The sequence below is a fragment of the Somniosus microcephalus genome, chromosome 7 (genome assembly GCF_052327205.1).
Source record: "Somniosus microcephalus isolate GS21.2 chromosome 7, FLI_Smic_1.0, whole genome shotgun sequence".
NCBI lineage: Eukaryota > Metazoa > Chordata > Chondrichthyes > Squaliformes > Somniosidae > Somniosus > Somniosus microcephalus.
Genome location: NC_140993.1, coordinates 250,437,658 through 250,462,033, shown reverse-complemented (window position 1 = coordinate 250,462,033; position 24,376 = coordinate 250,437,658). Strand labels below are relative to the sequence as shown.

General features: G+C 45.2%; 1 protein-coding gene across 1 annotated transcript in view; it reads right to left on the bottom strand.

The window, feature by feature from the left end:
• The window catches only part of LOC147115227 (uncharacterized), a 35,606-nt gene that overhangs the window by 2,370 nt on the left and 8,860 nt on the right, over positions 1 to 24,376 (bottom strand). The window contains exons 3-5 of the mRNA XM_085993604.1: positions 18,535 to 18,632; positions 7,560 to 7,704; positions 7,316 to 7,465 (exon numbers count right to left, since the gene is read on the bottom strand). Of these exons, the coding sequence (XP_085849730.1) occupies positions 7,316 to 7,465; positions 7,560 to 7,704; positions 18,535 to 18,632 (393 nt within the window). The remainder of the gene's footprint in view (positions 1 to 7,315; positions 7,466 to 7,559; positions 7,705 to 18,534; positions 18,633 to 24,376) is intronic.

Below are 24,376 nucleotides of genomic sequence, written 5' to 3'. Positions count from 1 at the left end.
TAGCATGAAGACAAAGTAAAGGATAATCCATTGCTGGCTGCAAGAAACATTCGGGCCAATGTGATATGGAAGACGCCTCTCCCGACTTCCAATTCTGTCCACTCATTAATAATTCTGTCAGTGCCATTTTCTCACCAGAAACATGCATTTGTGCACAGAAACTAGTCTGTAACCGTCAATTCACGTGCCTCCTAATCAAAAACACTTCCAATACTCACCAAAAAAAAGGGGATGCTTTTCCTCAAAGCTTCTCCTGCTCCACCACTGCAACCCTGGTGGGAGTGCAGCGCAAACCCCATTTACACACTTAAACAAAGTTTCAGCCACACTTCTACCAAAGTTACAGTGGCAGAACGGGAGATGCTGCAACGAAATTCACCCCCAATGGGTAGGATCCTTCCAATTTCTCTTTATCTGGTATTGCCAAGCCAGAATTTCTGCTTGCTAACAGGAGCCAATCTCGGTGTACTGAAAATTACATTGGTCATCTGAGAAACGGTGTCTAAACCGGTGGAAAATATGGCAGAATTGCATGAGCGTTACATCTTCAGATGTAGTGCTTCTGAACTCGGTTTATTTATGTGGTGGAATATTTGGCTTGCAAGTCAGGAACTCCCAACAATTTCCTTTCAAGTTACGTGTTTTTCTCTCGATCAGGTTTGAACGCTTTAGTATTTTCCAACCACAAGGGATTCTGCATCAGTCTCCTCAACAGCCAATCCATCAACAGAAGCTCACTGGATCCTGCTGGAGTATCCAGGGAAAAAGTTGAAGCAGGTTTGGAGGGGCTCTGTTCTACTTCAGGATGTTGGGGCATTTTTGTGTTTTAGATAGAGTCCCAGGACAGCAATGCTCAAATGACCTGCATGTGCAATTCTTCTTGATTTATTTGGTTTTCTGGCTGATTCTGGCACCATAATCCCTTGTAGGCTAAACCATAAGAACCCCATTTTTTCTGAGCACGCTTGAGAGGATATAGTCTCCATCGAAAAAAACTAAAAATATTGAAAAATAAAAAATTCCCCCACAGAGCAGGCAGTCTCTAAAGTAATGTTAAAAATATATATAGCCTGGGGATAGTGAGCAAAGTTTGGAAACTGATGCAGAACTGTGTCTATGCGAACTACATATGTGCTCGTGTGCACACAGCTATATACAGGGACCAGCTTCACAAGAACAGGATGCTGGTAGGTCACAGGACCCACAAAATAACTTGGGTTGCAATGCTGGTTGGACCTTAAGGGCACTTCCTTTGTATTTGAGTGTGTCATTGTGTGATCTCGTATTATAATAATGATGGTTGACCCGCAGGTATGGATGACTACCTCATCAGAAATTTCTTAGCTCCTCTATTGTGTCTGCTGGTGACTAATGTGTTTGGCATGGGGAGCATGTCTCGCATCATGGGATAGTATGCAGCCATACTGTGTGGTTTTATAGTTTTCTCATCTTCAGCTCAACTCGTACAGATCTTGGGTATCCACAAGTGCAAAGGGTGATGTGGCACTATAGGCTATTCAGTACCATGTCCACCCACTTGGCAGTGCTGATGTTATATGCTTTGAACTTGCTTTTCAAGGTGTCTTTGTAAAACTTTCATAAGAACATAAGAAGTAGGAGGAGTAGGCCATTTGCCCCCTCGAGACTGCTCCACCATTCAATAAGATCATGACTGATCTTCTACTTTAACGCCACTTTCCTGCACTATCCCCATATCCCTTGATTCCCTTAATATCCAAAAATCTATCGATCTCTGTCTTGAATACACTTAATGACTGAGCCTCCACAGCCCTCAGGGGTAGAGAATTCCAAAGATTCACCACCCTCTGAGTGAAGAAATTTCTCCTCATCTCAGTCCTAAATGGCCGACCCCTTATTCTGAGACTGTGACCCCTGGTTCTAGACTCCCCAGCCAGGGGAAACATCCTCCCTGCATCTACCCCGTCAAGCCCTGTAAGAATTTTGTATATTTCAATGAGATCACCTCTCATTCTTCTAAACTCTAGAGAATAAATTTCACCCATCACAGTGCAGTAGTTCACCAAATAACTGAGAGGCCATCTTTTCAATAGCACTGAAATGCTGTGCCCCTGGCAAATGTTCCAATTTCACAGGACAATTCCACTATAACATCACAAATTGAGATTTATTCTGAAATTTAGTTGGTAACCAGATTCTAATTTTTTCTACAATATTTGACAGGACAGAGAACCGGCATACTGGCCTCTAATTATTGGGGTCTCATTTTGATCCTTTCCTTTATCATGGCAAAAAGGTTTTGTGCTTTCCACACAGGTGAGGCAATAGCAATCGACAAGACCAATTTGAAATAAGTGACAATGGAGAGCAGCTAGCTTAACTGTTAACACTTGGCGAACATGACCACAGGGCGAGTAATTTTTTCGGGATCAACTTTTATTGTCCCTGATCTCAATTGCACCGATTTGGTGGAGAGAATATTTGATACTTGATCTTGGATTTCAGATGATCTGCCAGTATAACATGGTGTTCAAGAACTCTGCCTCTTCCATTGAGATTTGGCATGCAACCCTGTCCTCAAGAGGGTTGGTGAATCACAGCAGACATCACAGGAGCCTGTGCTTGGAATTACTTCCAGCATACCGGCAAAAGGCAACTTTGCGGTGTTCAGGGATACCAAATGGTGCTTTGTTGAGTGCCTTCATTCAGGCTAATCATTGATGGTACAAGGACTAGGGGACACATTTTAAGGTTTTGGGCAAGAGATACAGGGGGTATGTGAGGAAAAACTTTTTTACGCAGCGAGTGGCGATGACCTGGAATTCGCTGCCGACAGAAGTGGTGGAAGCGGAGACACTCAATGTTTTCAAGGGGAGACTGGATAGGCACTTGAGGGAAACAAACTTGCAGGGCTACGGGGATAGAGCGGGGGAGTGGGACTGAATGGATTGCGCTACAGAGAGCCGGCACGGACTCGATGGGCCGAATGGCTTCCTTCTGTGCTGTTATGACTCTATGACTCATTCAATGGTTAGATTTAGGACACTCTCTCCAGGTGGAGGACCAATCAGCTTGACAAAACAGTGAACAACTGCAAAGAAGAGCATGGCACAGCCATGGAAGTCTGTTTGCTCTCTAGTTAGTTCTCATCAGGAAAATCGTGCATCTAGAAGTAGCTGACTGAATTTGGTATTGAACAGGTAGGTGAAAGTGGAAACAGTAGATAATGTACAGTAGCACTATAGCCACAGGGATTTCCCTCTCCTATCTATTTCTGACTAAAAGCTTCAAAAAGTACTTGTGTAATTTCCTTCATGAAAATTCCGAGAAGGAAAGAATTACTGTACATTCATTGGACCATTTCAGTCTGGCGTAGACAGCGCTGGAGAATCCAGTCATGAATCTATAGAAAGATTTTAACTCCAAGTCTAAAATTAAAAAAAATATTTTCTTGAAAGTGAAGTTTGAACTTCTTTGGCGGTCTGGGAGCTTGGTGACTGCATATTGATTTCACTCCTAACTCCTTCAAAAAAAACTTTCCCAAACTCTTCCTTTAAAACCTACACACTCCCATGCTAAATAGCGATCACAGGTAGATGTATGACACCCAAAACAAACAAAAGGAATCTTTGAAGGTGGCCGGACAAGTTGATAAAGCGGTTAAAAAAGCATACGAGATCCATAGCTTTATAAATAGAGGCATAGAGTACAAAAACATGGAAGTTATGCTGAACTTTTATAAATCACTGGTTAAGTCTCAGCCTCAGTATTGTGTCCAATTCAGGGCACCACACTTTAGGAAGGATGCCAAATCCTTGGAGAGGGTGCAGAGGAGATTTACTAGAATGGTACCAGGGATGAGGGACATCAGTTACATAGCAAGATTAGAGAAGCTGGGATTGTTCTCCATACAGCAGAGAAGGTTAATGGAAGATTTTATAGAGATGTTCAACATTTGGAGTGGTTTTGATACAGTAAATAAGGAGAAACTGTTTCTACTGGCAGGAGGGTCAGTAACCAGAGGACACAGATTTAAGATAATTGCCAAAAGAACCAGAAGGGAGATGAGGAGACATTTTTGTTACGCAGCGAGTTGTTATGGGATGGAATGCACTGCCTGAGTGGTGGAAACAGATTCAATAGTAACTTTCAAAATGGAGTTGGATAAATACTTAGAAGTGTACAAATTTGCAGGGCTATAGGGAAAGAGGAGTGTGACTAATTGGACAGCTCTTTTGGAGAGCTTGCACAGACATGATTCTATGAATCCTCAAATCACTGGACAGAGTAAGATAATGGCAACCTTGGCCCCATATGAATTCCTAGTTACAGGACAGCATTAGAAACATAGAACATAGAAAAATAGGAGCAGGAGTAGGCCATTCGGCCCTTCGAGCCTGCTCCGCCATTCAATATGATCATGGCTGATCCTCTATCTCAATACCATATTCCCACTCTCTCCCCACACCCCTTGATGCCTTTTGCGTCTAGAAATCTATCTCCTTCTTAAATATATTCAGTGACTTGGCCTCCACAGCCTTCTGTGGTAGAGAATTTCACAGGTTCACCACCCTGAGTGAAGAAATTTCTTCTCATCTCAGTCCCAAATATCCTACCCCGTATCCTGAGACTGTGACCCCTCGTTCTAGAGCCCCCAGCTTGACAAAGACGTGGGTAGATCATCTTCACTGAGCAGCGGTGAATGATACAAAGAAGGGAGTGAAGAATGTAACTAAAAATAAGATGCTTTGGTGTTTGGTTAGTTTGAATTCTGGGAGATTGGCGTCTGTAATTTTGCCATCAGTGAGCCAGGTCACAGAGTTCGCACTACCAAACCTAAATCATGGAACTAGCTTTTTTTTTAAAAATGGAAAACACTTCAGGAAAAATGGGATTACTATGATTTGTTGCACTTGCAAGATAAGCCTCAAATAATTGCACTTACTCCCAAGTCTTGTGGTATCTTGGCCTTGGAGCACTGAGCAAACATTCGGCTGCACAAATAAGCCAACATTCCAGCTGATCCACACTTGGTGACACTGCAATATTTTCCAGACACTAACCAGTAATGCAAACATATGACGGTGTAGTTAGAAATGATACACCGGTCTTGAAATTATGCTGTGTAAATCGGCACACAAAAACACTTCACACATCCGCCATAAACTCCTCTGCCTGCTATTTTAATGCCGGTGTTAACCGATTATTTTAAGCTGGTTATTGCCTCCATTAAAACATCGCACAGATGAAATTCCTGCAAAATCTATTAAGCATTCATAATAGTCGCAGAGTGTAATTTCAAGGCCACTGATTTTAGTGCAGGGACTAAAGGTCTTTTATTATTGTGAACTATTCTGAAGCATAAACATTCCTTCCCAGCTGAGTCAAATATTGGCAGTGCAAGAAGCTCTCTCTGTGCAGAAGTGAAAGTCATCGCAAAGTGCTTGTTTATTCTCACAAGAGCAGTCTCACTGGGGCAGCGAGAGGTCAGCGTGTCAAACATTACGTGACTTTGACCACAAACTACAGTGGGAATGGGAACGACTGGCACGTTAACAGCACTGAGGAAAGAGAAGCAAGATTGCCGTGGGCATGCTTAGCAACGACCTCGCATACCGAGTACCTGGTAAATCAGAAATTACAATTGGAGACTGGATTCTGGAGTCTCCTCTAGAACTGTCCTTAAAGAACTTTTCACCATTGGTGATGATTACATGTGAGTAACCCTTCATTTGCACATACATAGGAATGTCTTTGCCAGATGTAGGAACTGCTGGAATACAATTTTCATAAACAATACCATTACCACTAAGCATATTTGATATATTACGCCATCGGAAAAAATTAAACCAAATGCTTTAGGCTTGTGCTAATATGGTATGCGTGTGATACTCCAGACTCATCACCTCAAATCGCTCCCATCAGTACTCCACCCTGGTGTCTTGTGAAACTGATGACAAATGTTAATTGTCAGCCTCTACCTCTCTGCCCGCTTAAGTCCCAGTGCTCCCGAAGTATTCTCCTGTCAGTTTTGCAGCTCGGCCGCACTTTAAGAGTGCGTGTTAAGTGCTGGTGCCTTGGCTCCCCTGACTTTAAAAATTAGCAGCTGGTGTTAAAAGTCAACACATTCTGTTGACCAGCGCTTTAAAAGTCTCTGGTTTTTATAGTGCTGTGAGCAGAGTGTATGTTAACCATGTAACAGCAGCTTCTGTAGAAGTGTAAATTGTGTTGTTACTGTTCTTGCTGGTAACTCCCTCCAGAGTTGGGGGAAAGACGCAGAGGGGAATTTTTACTTCCCGACGCGCTGGGCGCAGGGGTCCCCGTAGACCGCACGCTGTGGAGATTTAACTCCACAGCGTGTGTCTTCTGTCAGTGACAGGTTCCCTGCCCGGAAGTCAGCCTGATTGACAGGCTTGGCTTACAGTCGGGTGGGGAGCGCGCCAGAGGAGGCCGCAGGATCAGGTGAGTCCGATCCCCAACTCCAGTTGGGGGTCCAATCCCGGGGGACTTGGGGGGGCCGGAAGGAAGCACTCCTGCTCCTTCTGGCCCACAAGGAGTGCTCCCCGAGGCTGTCTTCGTCCCACTGCAGCTGCCGGGTTTCCCGAGGCCTGGGAAACCCAGCTAGCCACAGTAAAAATCAGAGGCTTCCAGCCTCATTGACATATTTAAAGCGGGTTGGCTGCCCGCCCCTTGCCCTGCCTCAGTAAAACACGGAAGTCGGCGGGTTGGAGCCGGCTTCCCGACATGCTTCGATTTTTTGCCCATTTAACACCCCCCTCACCAGCACCCACTCGCCTATGTTAAAACTCCCCCCACAGCATCAGTACTTCACACATGCTCTGGATTCAAATGACTAAAGTGCTGATGAGTGGAGAAATCAAACCCAATAGTAACAGGACAGTTTCAACCTCACTGTGATTTTTGCAATCAGAATCTGAAAAAACGTGCAGAATTTTGTGTGTGTGTGGAGTCCCAGGTCACACGCAACATATTGTACAGGTAAATTTCATATTTCACAGCAGTTCAAAAAACTCTAATTTGGAAGGACAAATCTAACTGTACTTCCAGGTGTTTCCAGTTTAAGTATGAAAATTTCACACACCTATCATTACATTTGACTAAAATCTTAGTGATAGCACTGGACAGTTTCAACGTTACAGCTTAAATGGCATTCATTCAAATACTAGTCAAGTCTTTTTCTCCTCCCTAATACAATTTAACCGGGGCACGACTGCTTGTTTTTTTTTGAAAATGAGATGCAATGATACCAGTGGCCTATAATGTTAGCCGACTGCAACTAGTTCATTTCCCTTTTAAAATCAAGGATCGTACGAACCTTGGCCATCTGGGACAACTCGATTGACAAGCCCAAATTCATAAGCTTCTTGTGCACCAATAGGACGTCCAGTCAAAATAAGGTCCAGTGCCCTGGATAACCCAATTAGCTTTGGTAGCCTTACTGTACCTCCATCAATTAGTGGAACACCTGGGGGAGGGAAATACAGATGGTATTTTATACTTGCTACTGTGCTGCTGTGAATCCTACAGGTTACAGGCCTCTGCTCAGCTTACAAACTTACCAAAACGTCTGCAGAACACTCCCATGATAGCACTTTGTTCCATTATACGCAAGTCAGCCAACAAAGAGAGCTCTAGTCCTCCAGCTACTGCATATCCACTCACTGCAGCAATCACTGGTTTTGAAAACTGCATTCGGGATGGGCCCTGTCAAGAGCAAAATGTTTATATCTGGAACAAAAAACTAAATTCTAGAAATACACAGCAGGTCTGTAAACATTTAAAGTGCTTTGTGTACAACTATTTGCATTTATATAGCGCTTTTAACATAGTAAAACATCCCAGGGCGCTTCACAGGAGCATTATCAGACTAAATTTGACACCAAGCCACACAAGGAGATATATGGGCAGGTGAGGTAGGTTTTAAGGAGCGTCTTAAAGGAGGAGAGAGAAGTAGAGAGGCGGAGAGGTTTAGGCAGGGAATTCCAGAGCTTAAGGCCTTGGCAGCTGAAGGCACGGCCACCAATGGTGGAGCGATTAAAATCGGGGCCGCAAAAAGGCCAGAATTGGAGGAGCGCAGATATCTCGGTGGGTTGTCGGGCTGGAGGAGATTACAGAGATAGAGAGGGGCGAGGCCATGGAGGGATTTGAAAACAATGATTGAATTTTAAAATCGAGGCCTTGCTCAACTGAGAGCCAATGTAGGTCAGCGTGCACAGGGGTGATGGATAAAAGGGACTTGGTGCGAGTTAGGATACGGGCAACAGAGTTTTGGATGAGCTTAAGTTTATGGAGGGTGGAAGATGGAAAGCCAGGCAGGAGTGCGTTGGAATAACTGAGTCTAGAGATAACAAAGGCATGGATGAGAGTTTCAGCAGCAGATAAGCTGAGGCAGGGGCGGAGTCGGGCGATGTTATGGAGCATCTTCCACATAAATGATCCAAGGTACTTTACAGTAGGAAGCGGCTGACACAAAGCAGAGAATGGGATATAAGTTAGGGGAAGTACTTGAAGGCAAAGTCAACGGGGTACATTTTGCAGGGGCTTTTTAAGAGGAAAGAGAGGCAGCAACACAAAGAGGTTTGGGAAAAGAATTCCATATTGCATGGCCTAGTTGTTGAAGGCTCTGTCACAGACAGTGGAGCAGAGGAAGGGAGGAGACACACAGTAAGAACAAATTTGGAAGAGTAGAGACTCAGAGCGCTGGCAAAATTCCAGCCAGAGTGCGGGTTTGGAGGCAGGTCCGCTGTCAAAATCACAAAGATCGACAGCGGGTCGGTATCCTGCTGTAAACCCATCTCCTTGTCAGTTTCCCAAGTGTTGGGTCTGTCATCCTTGAACAGACTCGACGCCAAACGGCAGGTCAGTCAATTTAGATAGTTAAAAGCTTATTAAAAGGTAGTTAAAAACAATTTTTCCATGTACTTACCATTTTGCCAGGTTTTCAACGAGGTTCCCAGAGAGCAGCTATCACGTCAGGTAAGTATGTCATGTTCTCAATGACTGTGGATTGCTGTGAATAGGTGACAGCTGCAAAAGTGGTATAAAACCTACCATTTCACAGCTGTTCACTTCCCAGTCTTAGAAGCTGGAGCATTAATGATTTGGAACCCACTTTTGAGCTTTATGCACTTTTGAAGTGTTTGGAGTAATCTCTCTATCCACTGTCACCTCCTTAGAACAACCTATCTCAACATTGACAGATTACTTCTGTCATCTCAACCTCACCTGCAATCTATTCCATCAGCATCGGTGCCCTTGAAAAAATCTCACCTTGGTCCTCAGTTTGGGGATTCTATCAGCCCCAGCACCAGCATCACCGGGCACATCAGTAGCACCAACATCCACACCAGCCTTCTCCGCAATCAACTGATGCTGCACTGGACACAGGGCATCATCACCCATGCACACTGCTGCCTGGGACACCAGCGATGGCTTCAACATGACCAGATTTGTTTCACTTAACACTATACACCCTGGCTGCCACATGATGCACCAGGTTGGCACCACCCCACATCAGCACCATAAAGCATCCCTACAATGTCCAAGCAATACCGTTCACACTCATCACCATTTGGGGGGGGGGGGGGGGGGGGGGGAGGAGTTATGTCTCACCAGTCACTGGAACTCAATAAGACACTTTCAAAGGTGCACACAAATCTGTCCAAGAAGGCAAAGTATTGAAAATAAAGATTTCAATGCTTAACAACACAATAACAGAAAGTTTACACGAACATTGGCTAAAACACCCAAGTGCCTACCCTTGTGTGTTGTTAGTTGGTATGACTGCACTAGGATGAAGGTGAGTGTGAGGGGTGGTTAGTGAGATGGGGAAGTAATAATGTAGAGAGGGATGGGTGGAGGTGCAAGGTAAGTTGGTGTGAGTAAAGATGTGCAGGAGTAGGGTAGGGAAGGCAGAGTGATGAGTGGCACAGCTGGATGAGGTTGAGTATGGCTTGGCAGTAATGTTTCATGATATACTGAGAGCATTGCAAGGTTTGCGCCACTGCAGCCTGGTCCTCCTGATGACATCCCTGCTTGTGCCCTCCTGTGCAATGTGCAACCAGGCTGCGTTGGTGTCTTGGGAAGGTCTCTTCTGCCCATTGGAAGGGAAGAGACCCTCCCTGCGTGCTGTGACTCCCTCCATAAGCATCATGGGAGAGCCTGGGTGCAGCCGTGCACCTCTATGCAGTGCTTGTCAGTGTTTGCAGCACCTCACTGCTGTAGAACACTGACAGCACAACTGTCAAAATGAATGTGTACATGGCCCCTTTAAGGAAACCAGCTGATCAGATGACGTCATCAAACCCGCTTTCTTTTAATTGGCCGGGAACCTCGCAGGGCGGGTTTAACAAGCCCAATCAGGGCAGAATCACTTGGAGGAGGCAGGATGAAAATGGGAGCAGGGTTGAAGGCTACTCAGTTCTCCGGCCGCACTGGACTTGCCACCGCTGGTGAAATCCCGGCCTCTACTTTTAATTAAATTTAGAAAGGACGTCAAGGCATTGGAGAGGGTGTAGAGGAGATTTACTAGAATGGTACCAGGAGATTTAATAGAGGTGTTCAAAATCATGAGGAGTTTTGATAGAGTGGATAGGGAGAAACTGTTTCCACTGGCAGGAGGGTCGATAGCCAGAGGACACAGACTTAGGATAATTGGGAAAAAGCGCCGGGGGAAGATAGGGAGAATTGTCTTTACACAGCGAGTTATGATGATCTGGAATGCATTGCCTGAATGGGTGGTGGAAACAGATTCAATAGCAACTTTCAAAAGGGAATTGGATTTCTACTTAAAAAGAAAAAATGTGCAGGGCTATGAGGAAAGAGCAGGGGAGTGGGACTAATTGGACAGCTCTTTCAGAGAGCCGGCACAGGCACGATGGGCCGAAAGGCCTCCTTCTGTGTTGTATCATTCTATGATTCTATGATAGAAGAAGCAAGACCATGGAGTGAATTGAAGATAAAGGGTTTTAAAGGTGATGTATTTGGGTTTATTCAAAGAATTGGTTCCAATACACTGGAGGAAATATTGAAATTAGGCCAATTTGTTTTAACAATGTGCCAGTGTTCTGATAAACTCTGATGAGTAATCTACACCCAAAACATAACCAATCGCTTTCTCTTTTCAGATGCTTGCAGATTACTTCCAGCATTTTGTTTATTTCAGATTTCCAAACACTTGCAGGTTTTTAACTGTACTCGATCTAGAACATGCTTTATGCAGTGTTAAAATACAGCCTCCCCACAGCAGACCACGAGATCATAGAATGCAAACAACATCTGAAGTACGAATCTTCTTTTTATATGAAAAAATAAATAAAATGAACTGCCTGAATTTCCAATGGTGACACTGGAACTGAGGCAGGGCAGGACTTCTGCCCGTCCACCATAAGGTCATGGCATTGACCCCGCAGTAAATTGCAGGTTGTCTAAATTCAGCCCACAAAGACAGAGATTTGCCAGAGAGGGGTGGAAATCTACTGCAGGGGCAATGGTGGCTGGCGGAAAATAGCTGAAGGAGAGGCAGAGAGCTGGTGCTGCTTGAAGGCAACACTGGGAGGGAAGTAGGGAACCTGGGCAACAAGGATGGCAACCAGATTGAAGGAACAAGCAGCGAACTTCAGGGAGCTGGAGCTTCATGTGCTCCCGATAGAGATGTAGAGCTGGGGGATGAGCTGTTTGGTGAACTGCCAAGAATGTGGGATGCACTTTGTGGAGAGAGGTGCAAGTGCTCCTTGACCGGAGGACTCCTTTGCAGTGCTGGAAGAAATTTAACATCAGAGCAGCTAAGGCAAGCTAATATGCACCCCCTGACCCTTCCTTGTGGTCTCTATCACAGCACAGCACAGCCCAGCACCATTGTGTGTGTCTCCCCCATTTCCTCTTCTCCTGCTCCTGTTCTGTCTCCATCATAAGGACGTATGGAAATGACCAGCGAACCCCGTGGAAATGGATACATGACAGAAGGTGGGAAGTGTGATAAATCCATGTAGTGAGACAAGGAACTCGAAGAGGCGCGGTAGGAGGATTAAGAGGAGTACTTTATTGAACGACTGCGAGACAACCAGGCAGGCCTGCTTCCAGACATTGCACCTTTGCTGACTTAGCAGGAAGCTAACCCCTGACCTTGGCAGTAGCATTGGCTACAGCACCCCCTGGTGGATAACCTTAATCATAACATCCCAGGTTACTATATCCCTCCCCCCTTAAGATTTCAGTATGAATTTCTTAACAAACAACCATTCCTAAGGGTCACATAAGAAGTCTCCATTCACCATGTTCCATACTTGATGAATCTAACAGGTCAGTATCAATCTCTCTGGTGGCTTGCAAGGCCTTTGTGAACGTCTGACAGTAAAGTCCCTGCTTGTTTGTGGTGAAGCCACCAGCTGCTCCTGAGCAGTGCTCGGAGTATCTGACTCTGCAACGATGGTTTCCTCTTGATGAATGGGTTCCTGTGGAATTGTCTCTGTCCCTGGTGGTGGCACCACAGATGCACTTGGATAACTGGGGGCAACCCTGTCCTCAGCCATTGCATCTGGAGCCTTCATTTCAATTTCCCCTTGTCTGGTAAGTATCTGATCTACATGTCTACGTACTACCCTACCATCACCCAACATGACCTTGTATGATACGGAACTGGTCATTGAGTCTATGAAGCCAGGAATCCACTTGGGTCCATAACTGAAATTCCTGGTAAGGACCGCATCTCCTTCTCCAAAACTTCGGCTCTTTGTTCTTTTGTCATGGTTCTCTTTTTGTTTGTTTTGTCTGTTTTTCATTTTCCTTTTTAGGTCTGGGTGGACAAGGTCAAGAGTGGAGCATAGTCTACGACCTAATAACATCTCAGCAGGAGAGAGTCCTGCGGTGGATTGAGGTGTTATTCTGTAGCTGAACAGAACCCGTGACACTTTGGCTGCTAAACTCCCTTCTGCACTTTTTTTCATCATCTCTTTAAATGTTTGTACAGCTCTCTCCACAAGTCCATTTGAGGACGGATGATATGGGGCCGAGGTCACCTGCACTATGCCATTTTTTCTCAAGAACTCTTTTGTCTCTGTACTCACAAAACAAGTGGCATTGTCACTTACCACGATCTCCGGTAGCCCTTGATTACTGAAGCTCTGACGCAGGCAGTCTATAGTAGTAGTGGCGGAAGCAGAATTTACAGGATAAACATCCATCCATTTGGAATGTGCATCAATGATTATGAGGAACATCTTCCCCATGAATGGACCCGCATAATCTAAGTGCAATCCGGCCACTCCCAGGGGTGGAGAGGAGCCGCTGCTGGTGCCTTCCGGTGTTCCTGACAAGTGCTGCATGTCTTGACTAGATTTTCTATCTCCTCATCTAGCTTTGGCCACCACAAGTAACTCCTAGCCAAGGCTTTCATACGCGAGACCCCAGGATGACACTGATGTAGTTGCTCTAGGATAGACTGTCGTGCTGGCTGTGGAATAATCACTCGTGCTCCCCACAACACGCAACCATCCTGCACACTCAGCTCTGTTTTCCTGACACTGTAGGGTGTGAAGTCAGCCCCTTCCGGATGCTGTGGCCATCCCCTCACCACATATTCTCAAACTCTAGACAGTACTGGATCTTTACCTGTCCATGTTCTTACTTGCTCTGCAGTCACAAGTGCTGTGTCAGTGTCCTCCAACATCAACACTCTGTCCTCTGGAGCTGCACGGATAGGTGTGCCTGGCAGTGGAAGACGGCTCAAGGCATCTGCGTTCCCATGGTACTTGCCCGCCTTGTAGACGATGACATACTCATATGCCCTCAACGTCACGGCCCACCTCTGGATCCGGGGTGACACCATCTGTGGAACTGCTTTCATTTCATTGAAAAGAGAGAGAGAAGAGGTTTATGATCGGTGCATATGGTGAACTTCCTGCCATATATGTACTTGTGGAACCTCTGTAACCCAAACATTACGGCTAACCCCTCTTTGTCTAACTGGGAATAGTTTTTTTCCACTGGTGTTAGAGTTCGGGACATAAACCCTATTGGTCTTTCAGTTCCATCTTCCATGCAGTGTGAAAGAACTGCCCCCACCCCATAAGGTGATGCGTCACAAGAGAGAATGATGTCTTTCTCTGCATTGTAGTGAACCAGCACATCCGACGACAGCATCAGTTTCTTGGACTGTTCAAATGAAACCCCCTGCTCCTCTCCCCACTGCCACTGTGTCTCCTTGTGCAGTAGTTTGTGAAGAGGTGCTAACACAGTTGACAAGTTTGGTAAAAACCTGTTATAATAGTTCAGCAGTCCCAGGTAAGCTTTTAACTCAGCCACATTTGTAGGAGCAGGGGCGTCCTGCAGTGCTTGTACCTTCTCCTTGAGTGGATGGAGCCCGGTGGCGTCCACTCTGTGTCCCAGGAACACATTCGGTCGTCCATTATTCCGCAAACTAGCCTATCTCTCAGCATTTCCTTCAGGTTGTTCCCATAATTGCAATCTTGTGCCAATTTACGCAACACCGCTACATAGTCCATTACACTCTCTTCCTCTTTCCTGTTCCTTGAATTAAATTTGAACTGCTGTACAATCTCACTAGGCTTAGGGTTGAAATGTTCTTTTAGCACAGCCACTAATTCAACAAATGATTTGTCTCCAGGCTTTTCAGGACTGAGCAGGTTCTTCATCAAACTGTAGGTTTGGCTTCCCACTGAACTAAGCAGAATGGCTTTCCTTTATCCGGCATCATTTATTTCATTTGCTTCGAAAAAATAACCCAACACTTCACAGTATTCCTCCCAAGTTTGTGCTTGAATATCAAAAGCGGAGACCGTTCCTACCGTGGCAGCCATGCTCTCTTCCAACTGGTAGCTAACTGCAGCTCCTGATTTTGTTGTTTAAACGTCCTGGCAGACTTCTCTTATTCAGGGTCCTGTTTTACCTCATCGCCAAATGTGATAAATCCATGTAGTGAGACAAGGAACTCAAAGAGGCGAGGTAGGAGGATTAAGACAAGTACTTTATTGAACGACTGCGAGACAACCAGGCAGGCCTGCTTCCAGGCATTGCACCTTTGCTGACCTTAGCAGGAAGCTAACCCCTGACCTTAGTAGCAGCATTGGCTACAGCACCACCTAGTGGATAACCTTAACCATAACATCCCAGATTACTATAGGAAGCCTGAAGTTGCTGAAAGGCACTTTGCAGAATCCTTTCTTGGCAACAAAACTGCGAAAACAGTTTTCTAATCGTTCCAGCCAAAGCTGGTAATTCAGATAAAGAGCGTGAACAGTCAAAGCCTGTGAACTCAACCACTTCCTGGTTTGACACCGATGAATGAATCCATCATCTTGCATTTATACAGCGTCTTTCACAACCTCAGGACGTCCCAAAGCACTTCACAGCCAAAAGTACTTTTGACGTGTTGTCACTGTTGCAATGCAGGGAAACACGGCAGCCAATCTGCGCACAGGAAGGTAACTTGCCCCTCTTTTTTTCTTCAGGATTAAGTTGTATCAGGTGCAATTCGAGTATAAATGGCGGAATATCTGGGAGAGCGAGTTCTGCCCTCATTATCCTGTCATTTTCACACGTGCACCACTTTGGGGATGGGTGCATTTCCTGCCAGCACCCAGTTCCACCGGAAGTTATTGGGCCGGAATTTGCGGTCGGAGGCGTACCTCCAGAGTACGCCGCCGACCCGAAAAAACATCCGAGCCTACCTGCTGGCTCCCGGGCTTCGAGTCCTGGGCCTGCAGGTGAAGGCCTGCGTAAAGGCCCACGGATCCCAGGGGCGCAGGCGGTTCGGAAGCGTCCCTGGGAATCACGTGGGCCAGGTCCTCCCATCAGAAAGGAGGATTCCTATTATGCTTATGGGGATTCCAGTTACGAACAGAATCCTCATTAGCATATGAGAAATCCCCAAATAATTTAAACAACTCCAATAAAAATAAATGTTCCCATTTTCACATTTAATTAAAAGCCCCTTTAATGAAGCATTTACAATAAAAATTTAATTTTTTGAAAAATAATTCTATAGTTAATCTGGGCCAAAATTTACATAAACTAATTTTAAATGTTTGTGGATGATTTTTTTTAATATTAAAATTTTTAATTTAACATTTTTATTAATCCTTACGCTGGTGAAAGCAGGCCCTGCGCCTGCTTTTACCAGGCCTAAGCGTTTTGTGGGCATTTGCTGGGCAGCAGTTGGGCAAATCGCCCGACCCTGCACCAGTGAAAGTGATTTTTCTTTCGGCTCGGAGGATCTGTCAAGGCGAACCTTGACAGATCGCAAGTTCCGGGTTTTCGCGCATGTGCAGCGATGGCAGAAACCCGAAACTTGCGGGGCCTTTTACAAGGCTTATGACAGCATGCACACAGGCCCTGCAAAATCCGGGCCATTGTGTATTTCAGAACACGTGCATCACTGCCATATCTGACTTACACCCTCTACTCTGGAACTACACCAACTTTGCACTCCCAAAAAGTGCAGAATTTCAGGTCTCGGCTCAATTTTTACTCTAACTGAAGCTATTTTTTTTCCATTTTTAAGTTCAGAAGATGTTCCTTTTTAAAGTGGAGGGTTATTAATGGGCACAGGTATGACGTGCACTTCCATCTTATATAGAGAGGAAAATAAAACCTGCAAATGCTTGGAATCAAGTAAATGTAAACAGAAGATGCTGGCAATGCACAGCAGGCCCATCACCATCTGAAATAAGAAAAGACAGGGTAATGTAGACTCTTCATCAGAACTGGCATCAAGCTTTTAGCAAAATATTCATGAGCTTTTAACGATTACTCTGCCTGAAGCAAATGCCCATTTTTTCCCACTTTAGAGTACAATTACTACTGCTATCACCGTTTTCACATCTCCATTCGATATGTTCCAACAAGTTGAGAACATCTGTTGATGCCGTCATGCATTTATCACGTGTATCTCTGAAGTGATCCAGTTACTTGCTTTCGGAACATAGGAACAGGAGTAGGCCATTCAGCTTGTTCTGCCATTCAATTAGGTCATGGCTGATCTGCATTTCAACTCCACTTAACCCCCTTGGTTCCGCATCCCTTAATACCCTATTACAGGCAATTAAAAAAAAAAACTGCAGATGATGGAAATCTGAAACAAAAAACCCCCAGAAAATGCTACACTCAAAGTCAGCAATGGTGGAGGGAGCGGATGAGATAATGTTTCAGGTATGGATGATGGGTCCACACCTGAAATACTAACTTGTCCTGTTCTCTCCATACATGTCGAGTGACCCACTGAGCATTTCCAGCACTTTCTACTTTTCTACCTTTACAGGTTGCATTATCTTTTTTAAACAACTAAACACAGTTTGCAAAGGAAGGTGAGGAGCAGAGTTCGCTGTGTGATAAAACTGAACAGAAACATGTATAAAGGGTGGGAGGTGGGGCATAAATACCAGCATGGACCTGTTGGGCCGAATGGCCTGTTTCTGTGCTATAAATTCTATGTAAAATGTACACTTTTCCATTTTACTGTTGTAGCAAATGGATTGGTTTCCTGCTGCTAGACCACAGCTCACAGCTAGAGAACAATCTCTTTTTCAACCACGAGATGATTTTTTGAAAACAAAAAATAAAGTAAATTTGTACGTCTAAACATCAAGGTCAGATTTTTTTTTGAAGTATGCCACAAGGTCTTCACAAAATTGAACAACTAGCTTCACTTTTATTATCTGATCCCACTTCCGGCTTGGTTGCTATGCCAAACATGGAAGACAGGGTGATAATCCTTCCATGGCCTCGCCCCTCCCCATCTCTATATCCTTCTCCAGCCCTACAACCCTCCGAGATCTCTGCGCTCCTCCAATTCTGGCCTCTGTGCATCCTCGATTTTCATCGCTCCATCATTGGCGGCCGTGCTTTCAGCTGCCTAGGCCCCAAGCTCTGGAATTTTTTCCCTAAACCTCTCCGCCTCTCTCCTCCTTTAAGACGCTCTTTAACGCCTACCTCTTTGACCAAGCCTGTTGTAATAGCTCTTTACGTGGCTCGGTGTCAAATTTTGTCTGATAACGCTTCTGTGTAGCGCCTTGGGACATTTTACTATGTTAAAGGCGCTATATAAATGAAAGTTGTTGACATTATGGGAATTTGTCGCTCGTCTCCAGCGTATAACATATATTCTTGTGAGTTAAATAGGATCGGAAGGGCAAATGAAGGGCAACTTGCAAATAGTGTTTAAAATGCAACTGCATTTAACTATACAGGAAACTCTCTTTTAACCGGCACCTAAATATTCGGAAACCTCTCTTAACCGTCAAAATTCAGGAGTAGGTTCAGGTAAGTTTTACTTCATATTAGTGGCCGTGTAACCGGGGTTCCTGCACCTGTGGCCGTGCAACAGGGACTCCTGGATCTGTGGCCGTGTAACCGGGACTCCTGCACCTGTGGCCGTGTAACCGGGACTCCTGCTCCTGTGGCCGTGTACGGGGCTCTCGTACCTTGGTAAGTATGCCTCTCTGTAATCCGGACTTTTTGATCAACCGGCACCACGCCGGTCCCGTCGGTGCCAGATAAAAAAGAGTTTCCTGTACATACCATAGGACCTGGATCCTTGGTGACATCCTGTTCAGACTTAACAGATGCTGCAGCTTGAGCCAACTCCTTTAAATCATAACCAGCACAGAAGTGACCTCCTGCAAAAGCCAAAAAAAAATATCACCAACTCATGTACGCACAGACACACAACTCCCTATTTGGCTGTTCATGCTTTTCAATGTGCAATTTAAAGACATCTTTGGAGGTGGAGGGAAGGTTAGGCTAGGCGAGGGACCGGTTGGGTCGAGTGTGCTGGATGACTTTTTTTTTTTATAAAAGGCAGGCAGAACATTTCGCTCACTTAGCATCCCTTCTGCCCAGCTGTCAAAAACTCAACTGATTGCACTACCAAACCACACTCTTTTGTATAAATTGTCTTTTAAGATCAAGAGAAAGATTCTGCTAAAATCACTTGTTTTTGTCGATGACATGGTCTGCTGAAAAATCAACTTACCCTAAATCTCATGCGTTTGCATTTCACAGTGAAACTGTTGGCTCTTAAAAGGGACCAATATCCAGCTGCACTGATGGCTTGGTAGGAAAATGTTGTACCAGGTCACATCGACCAGATAGCCCCAGGTTTGATTGTGGCTTGCGTTGATTTCTCCAGCACGGCAAGAGAGCCCCAGGTGGGCAGAGGAAACGCTTCGAGGGCACCCTCAAAGCCTCCTTGAAAAAGTGCAACATCCCCACCGACACCTGGGAATCCCTGGCCCAAGACCGCACAAAGTGGAGGAGAAGCATCCGGGAAGGCGCCGAATACCTCGAGTCTCTTCGCCGGGAGCAAGCGGAAGCCAAGCGCAAGGAGCGCACGTCAACCCAAGCACCCCACCCACCCGCCCCTTCAACCACCGTCTGTCCCACCTGTGACAGAGACTGTAGGTCCCGCATTGGACTCATCAGTCACCTGCGAGCTCATTTTTAATGTGGAAGCAAGTCATCCTCAGTTCCGAGGGACTGCCTAAGAAGAGAAGATTTCCTTAGACCACTACAATTAGCCACAGTGCCCCAGGTAGAAAGAGGTAAAATCATGTCGGTTCTGCTCATTACCCAGTGCCCCTTCTGGAGTGTGGATGTTTGAGGAGAACAGAATGGCCTTGGCTGTGATGCCCCTCCACGGTTGAGCTGATCCACACTGGCACTCCCATTGTAGGCATCACATGAAGAATGAATAGGTGGGCAAGGTACCAGAGGGCTATTGGTACCAAGCTAACTATATCCCAACAAGAGCTTTTCCATTTGGGAGAAAATTGGCAAAAAGGTCCTTTTTTTTAAAAAAAAAGTGCAATTAATGTATCTCCATTCCTCACAAAGTCTTCATTTAAAAATAATTTGGGAATCATTTCTTTAAACAAACTACTTCTGTTACTCTTGAGATTAGTTCAAAAAAGGAACTTTTCTCCTAGCTTCTCCTCAATGGAAAAGCTCTTGTTGGGATATAGTTTGCTGTGGAGAGGCATCACATTTGAAACCAAAAAAATGAACTGGAAGAACAAATAAAGTTGCATTTTCCTAATGACTTCCTCAGGATGTCCCAGGGTTCTTCACAATGAACTACTCTTTGAAGTGTAGCCACTGTTGTTTTGTAAGCAAATCTGGCAGTCAATTTTGCTCACAGCAAGGTTTTCAAAATTATGAGAAGTTTTGATAAAGTATCTCGGGGGGGGGGGGGGGGAAATACTATTTCAACTGGTCAGTAAATCAGCAACTGAACAGCATAAATTTAAGACTGTTATGAAAAGTATGAAGAAAGAGGTTAGGAGCAATGTTTCCTTTAATTTTTTTTTTGCGCATGGCCCCTTTAAATTTGCTGCGCGGTATCTTTTCCAGCGGCAATTGCTGGTGAGCGGTTGCACGGGACCACCCGATCAGTGTGCGGCCACGCATCTTAGGGGGGAACATTGGTAAGGAGACTGTTTTTTAAAAATATATATTATTAATCAGAGCATTGTTAGGACATGAAATTAGAGACAGCCGTGAAAACAGAATGCATAATACATTTTAAAAGGGAAGTGGATACCGATTTGAAAAGGAACATCTTAAAGGGTGTGGTGCAAGGGTAGAGGAAATGGGTCTAAGTGGAGCTATCTTCCTGAGAGACACTATAAACCATGATGGGTCAAATTGCCTCCTTCTGTGCTGTAAGGTTTAAAGGCCCCACAAACGGGAAATTAGGTAAATGATCAGTTAAACTGTTTTTGGTGGCATTGTTTGAGGGAGGAATGTTGGCCTGGCATCGAGAGAACATCCTGCTTGTCTTCACATAGCGCTGTGGGATTTTTACAGCCACCTTCAAAAAGACAGGGCTTCAGTTTAAAGTATCACCCAAAAACAGCACGCAGACAATGAAGCATTTCCTCAGTTCGTCACTCATCGCAAGCCTAGATTTTGTGCTCAAATTCTGGAGTGAGGTTTGAACCCACAACTTACTGACTCAAAAAACAATTTTGTTACAAAGCAAGTTAAGCTGAACAAGTTGCACAATGGAAGAAAAGCTCAAAACTCAAGCCACCGGCTTCTGGAAGAGGGCCAGGCCCCCCACAGGAAAACAGTGCTGGAGAAAATTCAAACACAAAAATGTCAACTGCATAGTAAATTTAACACTTCTATATTGGATTATGTAATTTTTGAAATGTTTAGATGTTATGAGCCTTATGTTTAATACTCTGTCTTTGGGTTACTGACAAAGAAAGACAGCAACCGATATTTTGCACAATTTCATTGGTTTCCCATTCACTAAAGTCAGCTCTGCTAGGCTGGTAGAACTCGAGTCATGAGGTTATGAGCCGAGTTAGAAAGTTGTGGGTTCAAGTCCCACCTTTAAGAATGCTAGGTTTCAGCATCCCGACAAATATATGCCAAGGAACTGGATGAATCCGTATAGCCATTTAAATCCGTATAGCCGTTTAATTTGTCTTAGCCAACTGACCAGCTTTCCTGAAGAGACTTGTAATAGTGCCCTTTTTAAATCTGCCAGATAAAGGTTGCTTAGAGGAGGCTAGCAAACATAAAAAAGTGTCTCCTAACTAACAACGAGAACTACATCTGCCAAAGACAGCCTCTAATAAAGACAAGGAGCCTCTGCTCTTGCTACTCTATTCTACTACAGACTGGAGGAGTGCAAAAGCCCTCTGTTTTTATATCTTAATTTCAAAGAGAAGTCTCCCTACATTCAATGAACCAGGGTGACACATCTGCTGGAAGGTATCTCTATCCATCTTGCATTGCTCAAGTTTTTCCACACATATGGGGAGGCGTGACATCTTTATCCTAATGTTATTCTTAAATGGTGTGAGTTTTTCCAAATGATTTTATAACACCATTAAAGGAATGCCTTGTATATACACAGACCTCCTGGTGTAATTAACTTAAGAGGCTTTATGGCTTAATTACCTGGGACCTTCTATGGTTTAAACTAGCTGAGGGGTTGTGTTAGCTAAAAGCCCTTACCCAGGTTTCAGTTCAAAAGCTAAACTCCCTTTTAGGTACATTTTAGGTCGTTTACAGGGCATTGCCCTGTGAATTTCAAAGGCACCATTTGGGCAATTTACAGAATATTTTTCCTACACACTTCAAGATGTCAGCAGGCTTGAAACAGAAAATCCATAAGTTATATAAAGAATCTTCGATGTGTGGCGGAGCCACCAAGAGACACTGAACAATCTGTAATCATTCCTTTAACCACTCTGTAGTGCAGTTGTGGACTGCACCTTTAAGCTGTGTGTAGGTTCTTGTATTTCCCCGTGATGACGTCATGACGCCGATCACGTGACCCCCAGTTGGCGCGGAAAACGTGATGACGTCATGACGTCGGTTTCCAGTATTTAAGGGCAGTCTGAGAAAGGCTGGGGACCTGGACAGACCTGCTGACCTCTGCTCTTGTAGTTATCAGTTAAAGTATTTTGTTTATTAAAGTTTAATTATTTCGTTTCACTGCGTTGGAATTCGTTATTCGGATAGGAACCTCCGTTCCTACATTGGTGACCCCGAGCTCATTGGACAACTTTCTTCGAGATATTCATAATGAACACGAACGCCGTTGCCCTTAAATTGCCGCAGTTCTGGGAACAGCAACCAGAAGCATGGTTTTTCCAAGCAGAAGCCCAGTTTGCCATCCGGGACATTACAGCGGATTCAACCCGTTATTATTACGTGGTTTCCGCTCTGGACAGCGCCACGGCTTCACGGGTCGTCAGCATCCTGGGGAATCCACCGGCAGAGGGCAAGTATTCAGCTTTAAAAGATCGTTTACTACAAGTGTATGGTCTAACTAAGTCAGAGTGTGCACGCAAGCTTATCGCAATGCCGGGTCTTGGGGACTCAAAACCATCAGAATTGAAGAGCCAAATGCTCACGCTTTTGGGTTCAGAGCCCCAATGCTTTTTATTTCGAGAGCTTTTCCTCTGCCAGTTACCTGAGCCAGTTCAGGCAGTCTTGGCCAGATCTACGATTACGGACTGTGCCGAGCTGGCTGCGGAGGCAGATAAGTCTTTTATGGTCATACAGCAGAGTTGCGCAGCTACGAGGCGTCTTTCCCCTACACGAGCAAAGTCCAGCCCTCCTCCATCAGGCTTGTGTATGTACCACGCCCGTTTTGGCGCCAAGGCTCGACGCTGCCGTCCACCCTGCAGTTGGGTTGAAAAAAAGTCTCCAGCAGACTCACAAACTTCGAAGAAGACAGGGGCTGACAAAAACACCCAGTTCACCATGGCAGTCGGTTCAGCAGGAAAACTCCTCTATATTACTGATTCCGGAACAGGGTGACGATTCTTGTGTGATACTGGTTCTCAGTGCAGTATTTTGCCAGTCTCAAAGCTGGATCTACAATCCGGCGGTCACGGCCCTTCCCTTGAGGCGGCCAATGGTGCGGCCATTCGCACGTTCGGTAAACGGACAGTTAATTTAACTCTTGGAGGTCAACGTTTTGTATGGGAATTTATAACGGCTAAAGTATCACAGGCCATCCTGGGGGCTGATTTTTTTTGTGCCTATGGTTTTCTGGTCGACGTCCAACATTGTCGACTCATTAATGCGTCTACCTTCCATGTGGTGCCTTGTCACCGCAGTACTGCTGTCTCCTGGTCGGTTGCCTGTGCGGTTCCATCGCAGGAAGGGTTTAGGCGCCTACTTGGCGAATTCCCAGGGCTCACCAGGCCTACATTCTCGGCAGCAGTTGCAAAGCACGGTGTGGTGCATTATATTACCACAACGGGATCGCCTGTTTACGCCCGGGCACGAAGATTGGAACCCGGAAAGCTTATAGCCGCAAAGGCAGAGTTTCGGATCATGGAGCGCCTTGGGATTGTCTGACGCTCCGACAGTCCTTGGTCTTCCCCATTACACATTGTACCCAAACCAGGTGGCGGATGGAGGCCTTGTGGGGATTACAGACGCCTTAACGAAGCCACTATGCCGGATAGGTATCCAATACCGCATATACAGGATTTTTCGGCTCATTTGGCCGGCAAAACAATATTTTCCAAAGTAGATCTCGTCCGTGGATATCATCAAGTTCCTGTGTACCCTCAAGACATCCCCAAAACGGCGGTCATCACACCGTTTGGCCTTTTTGAGTTCCTTCGCATGCCGTTTGGATTGAAAAATGCAGCTCAGGCTTTTCAGCGACTTATGGACTCTGTGTTATGGGACCTTCCTTTCATTTTCATTTACTTGGATGATATTCTCATTGCTAGTAAAGATAAGGAAGAGCATATGGCTCATTTACGTACACTCTTTGCCCGTCTCAGCCAACATGGCCTCATTATAAATCTAGCCAAATGCCAGTTTGGGTTAACCAGCATTGACTTTCTGGGGCATAGGATCACCTCAGAAGGCGCCGTCC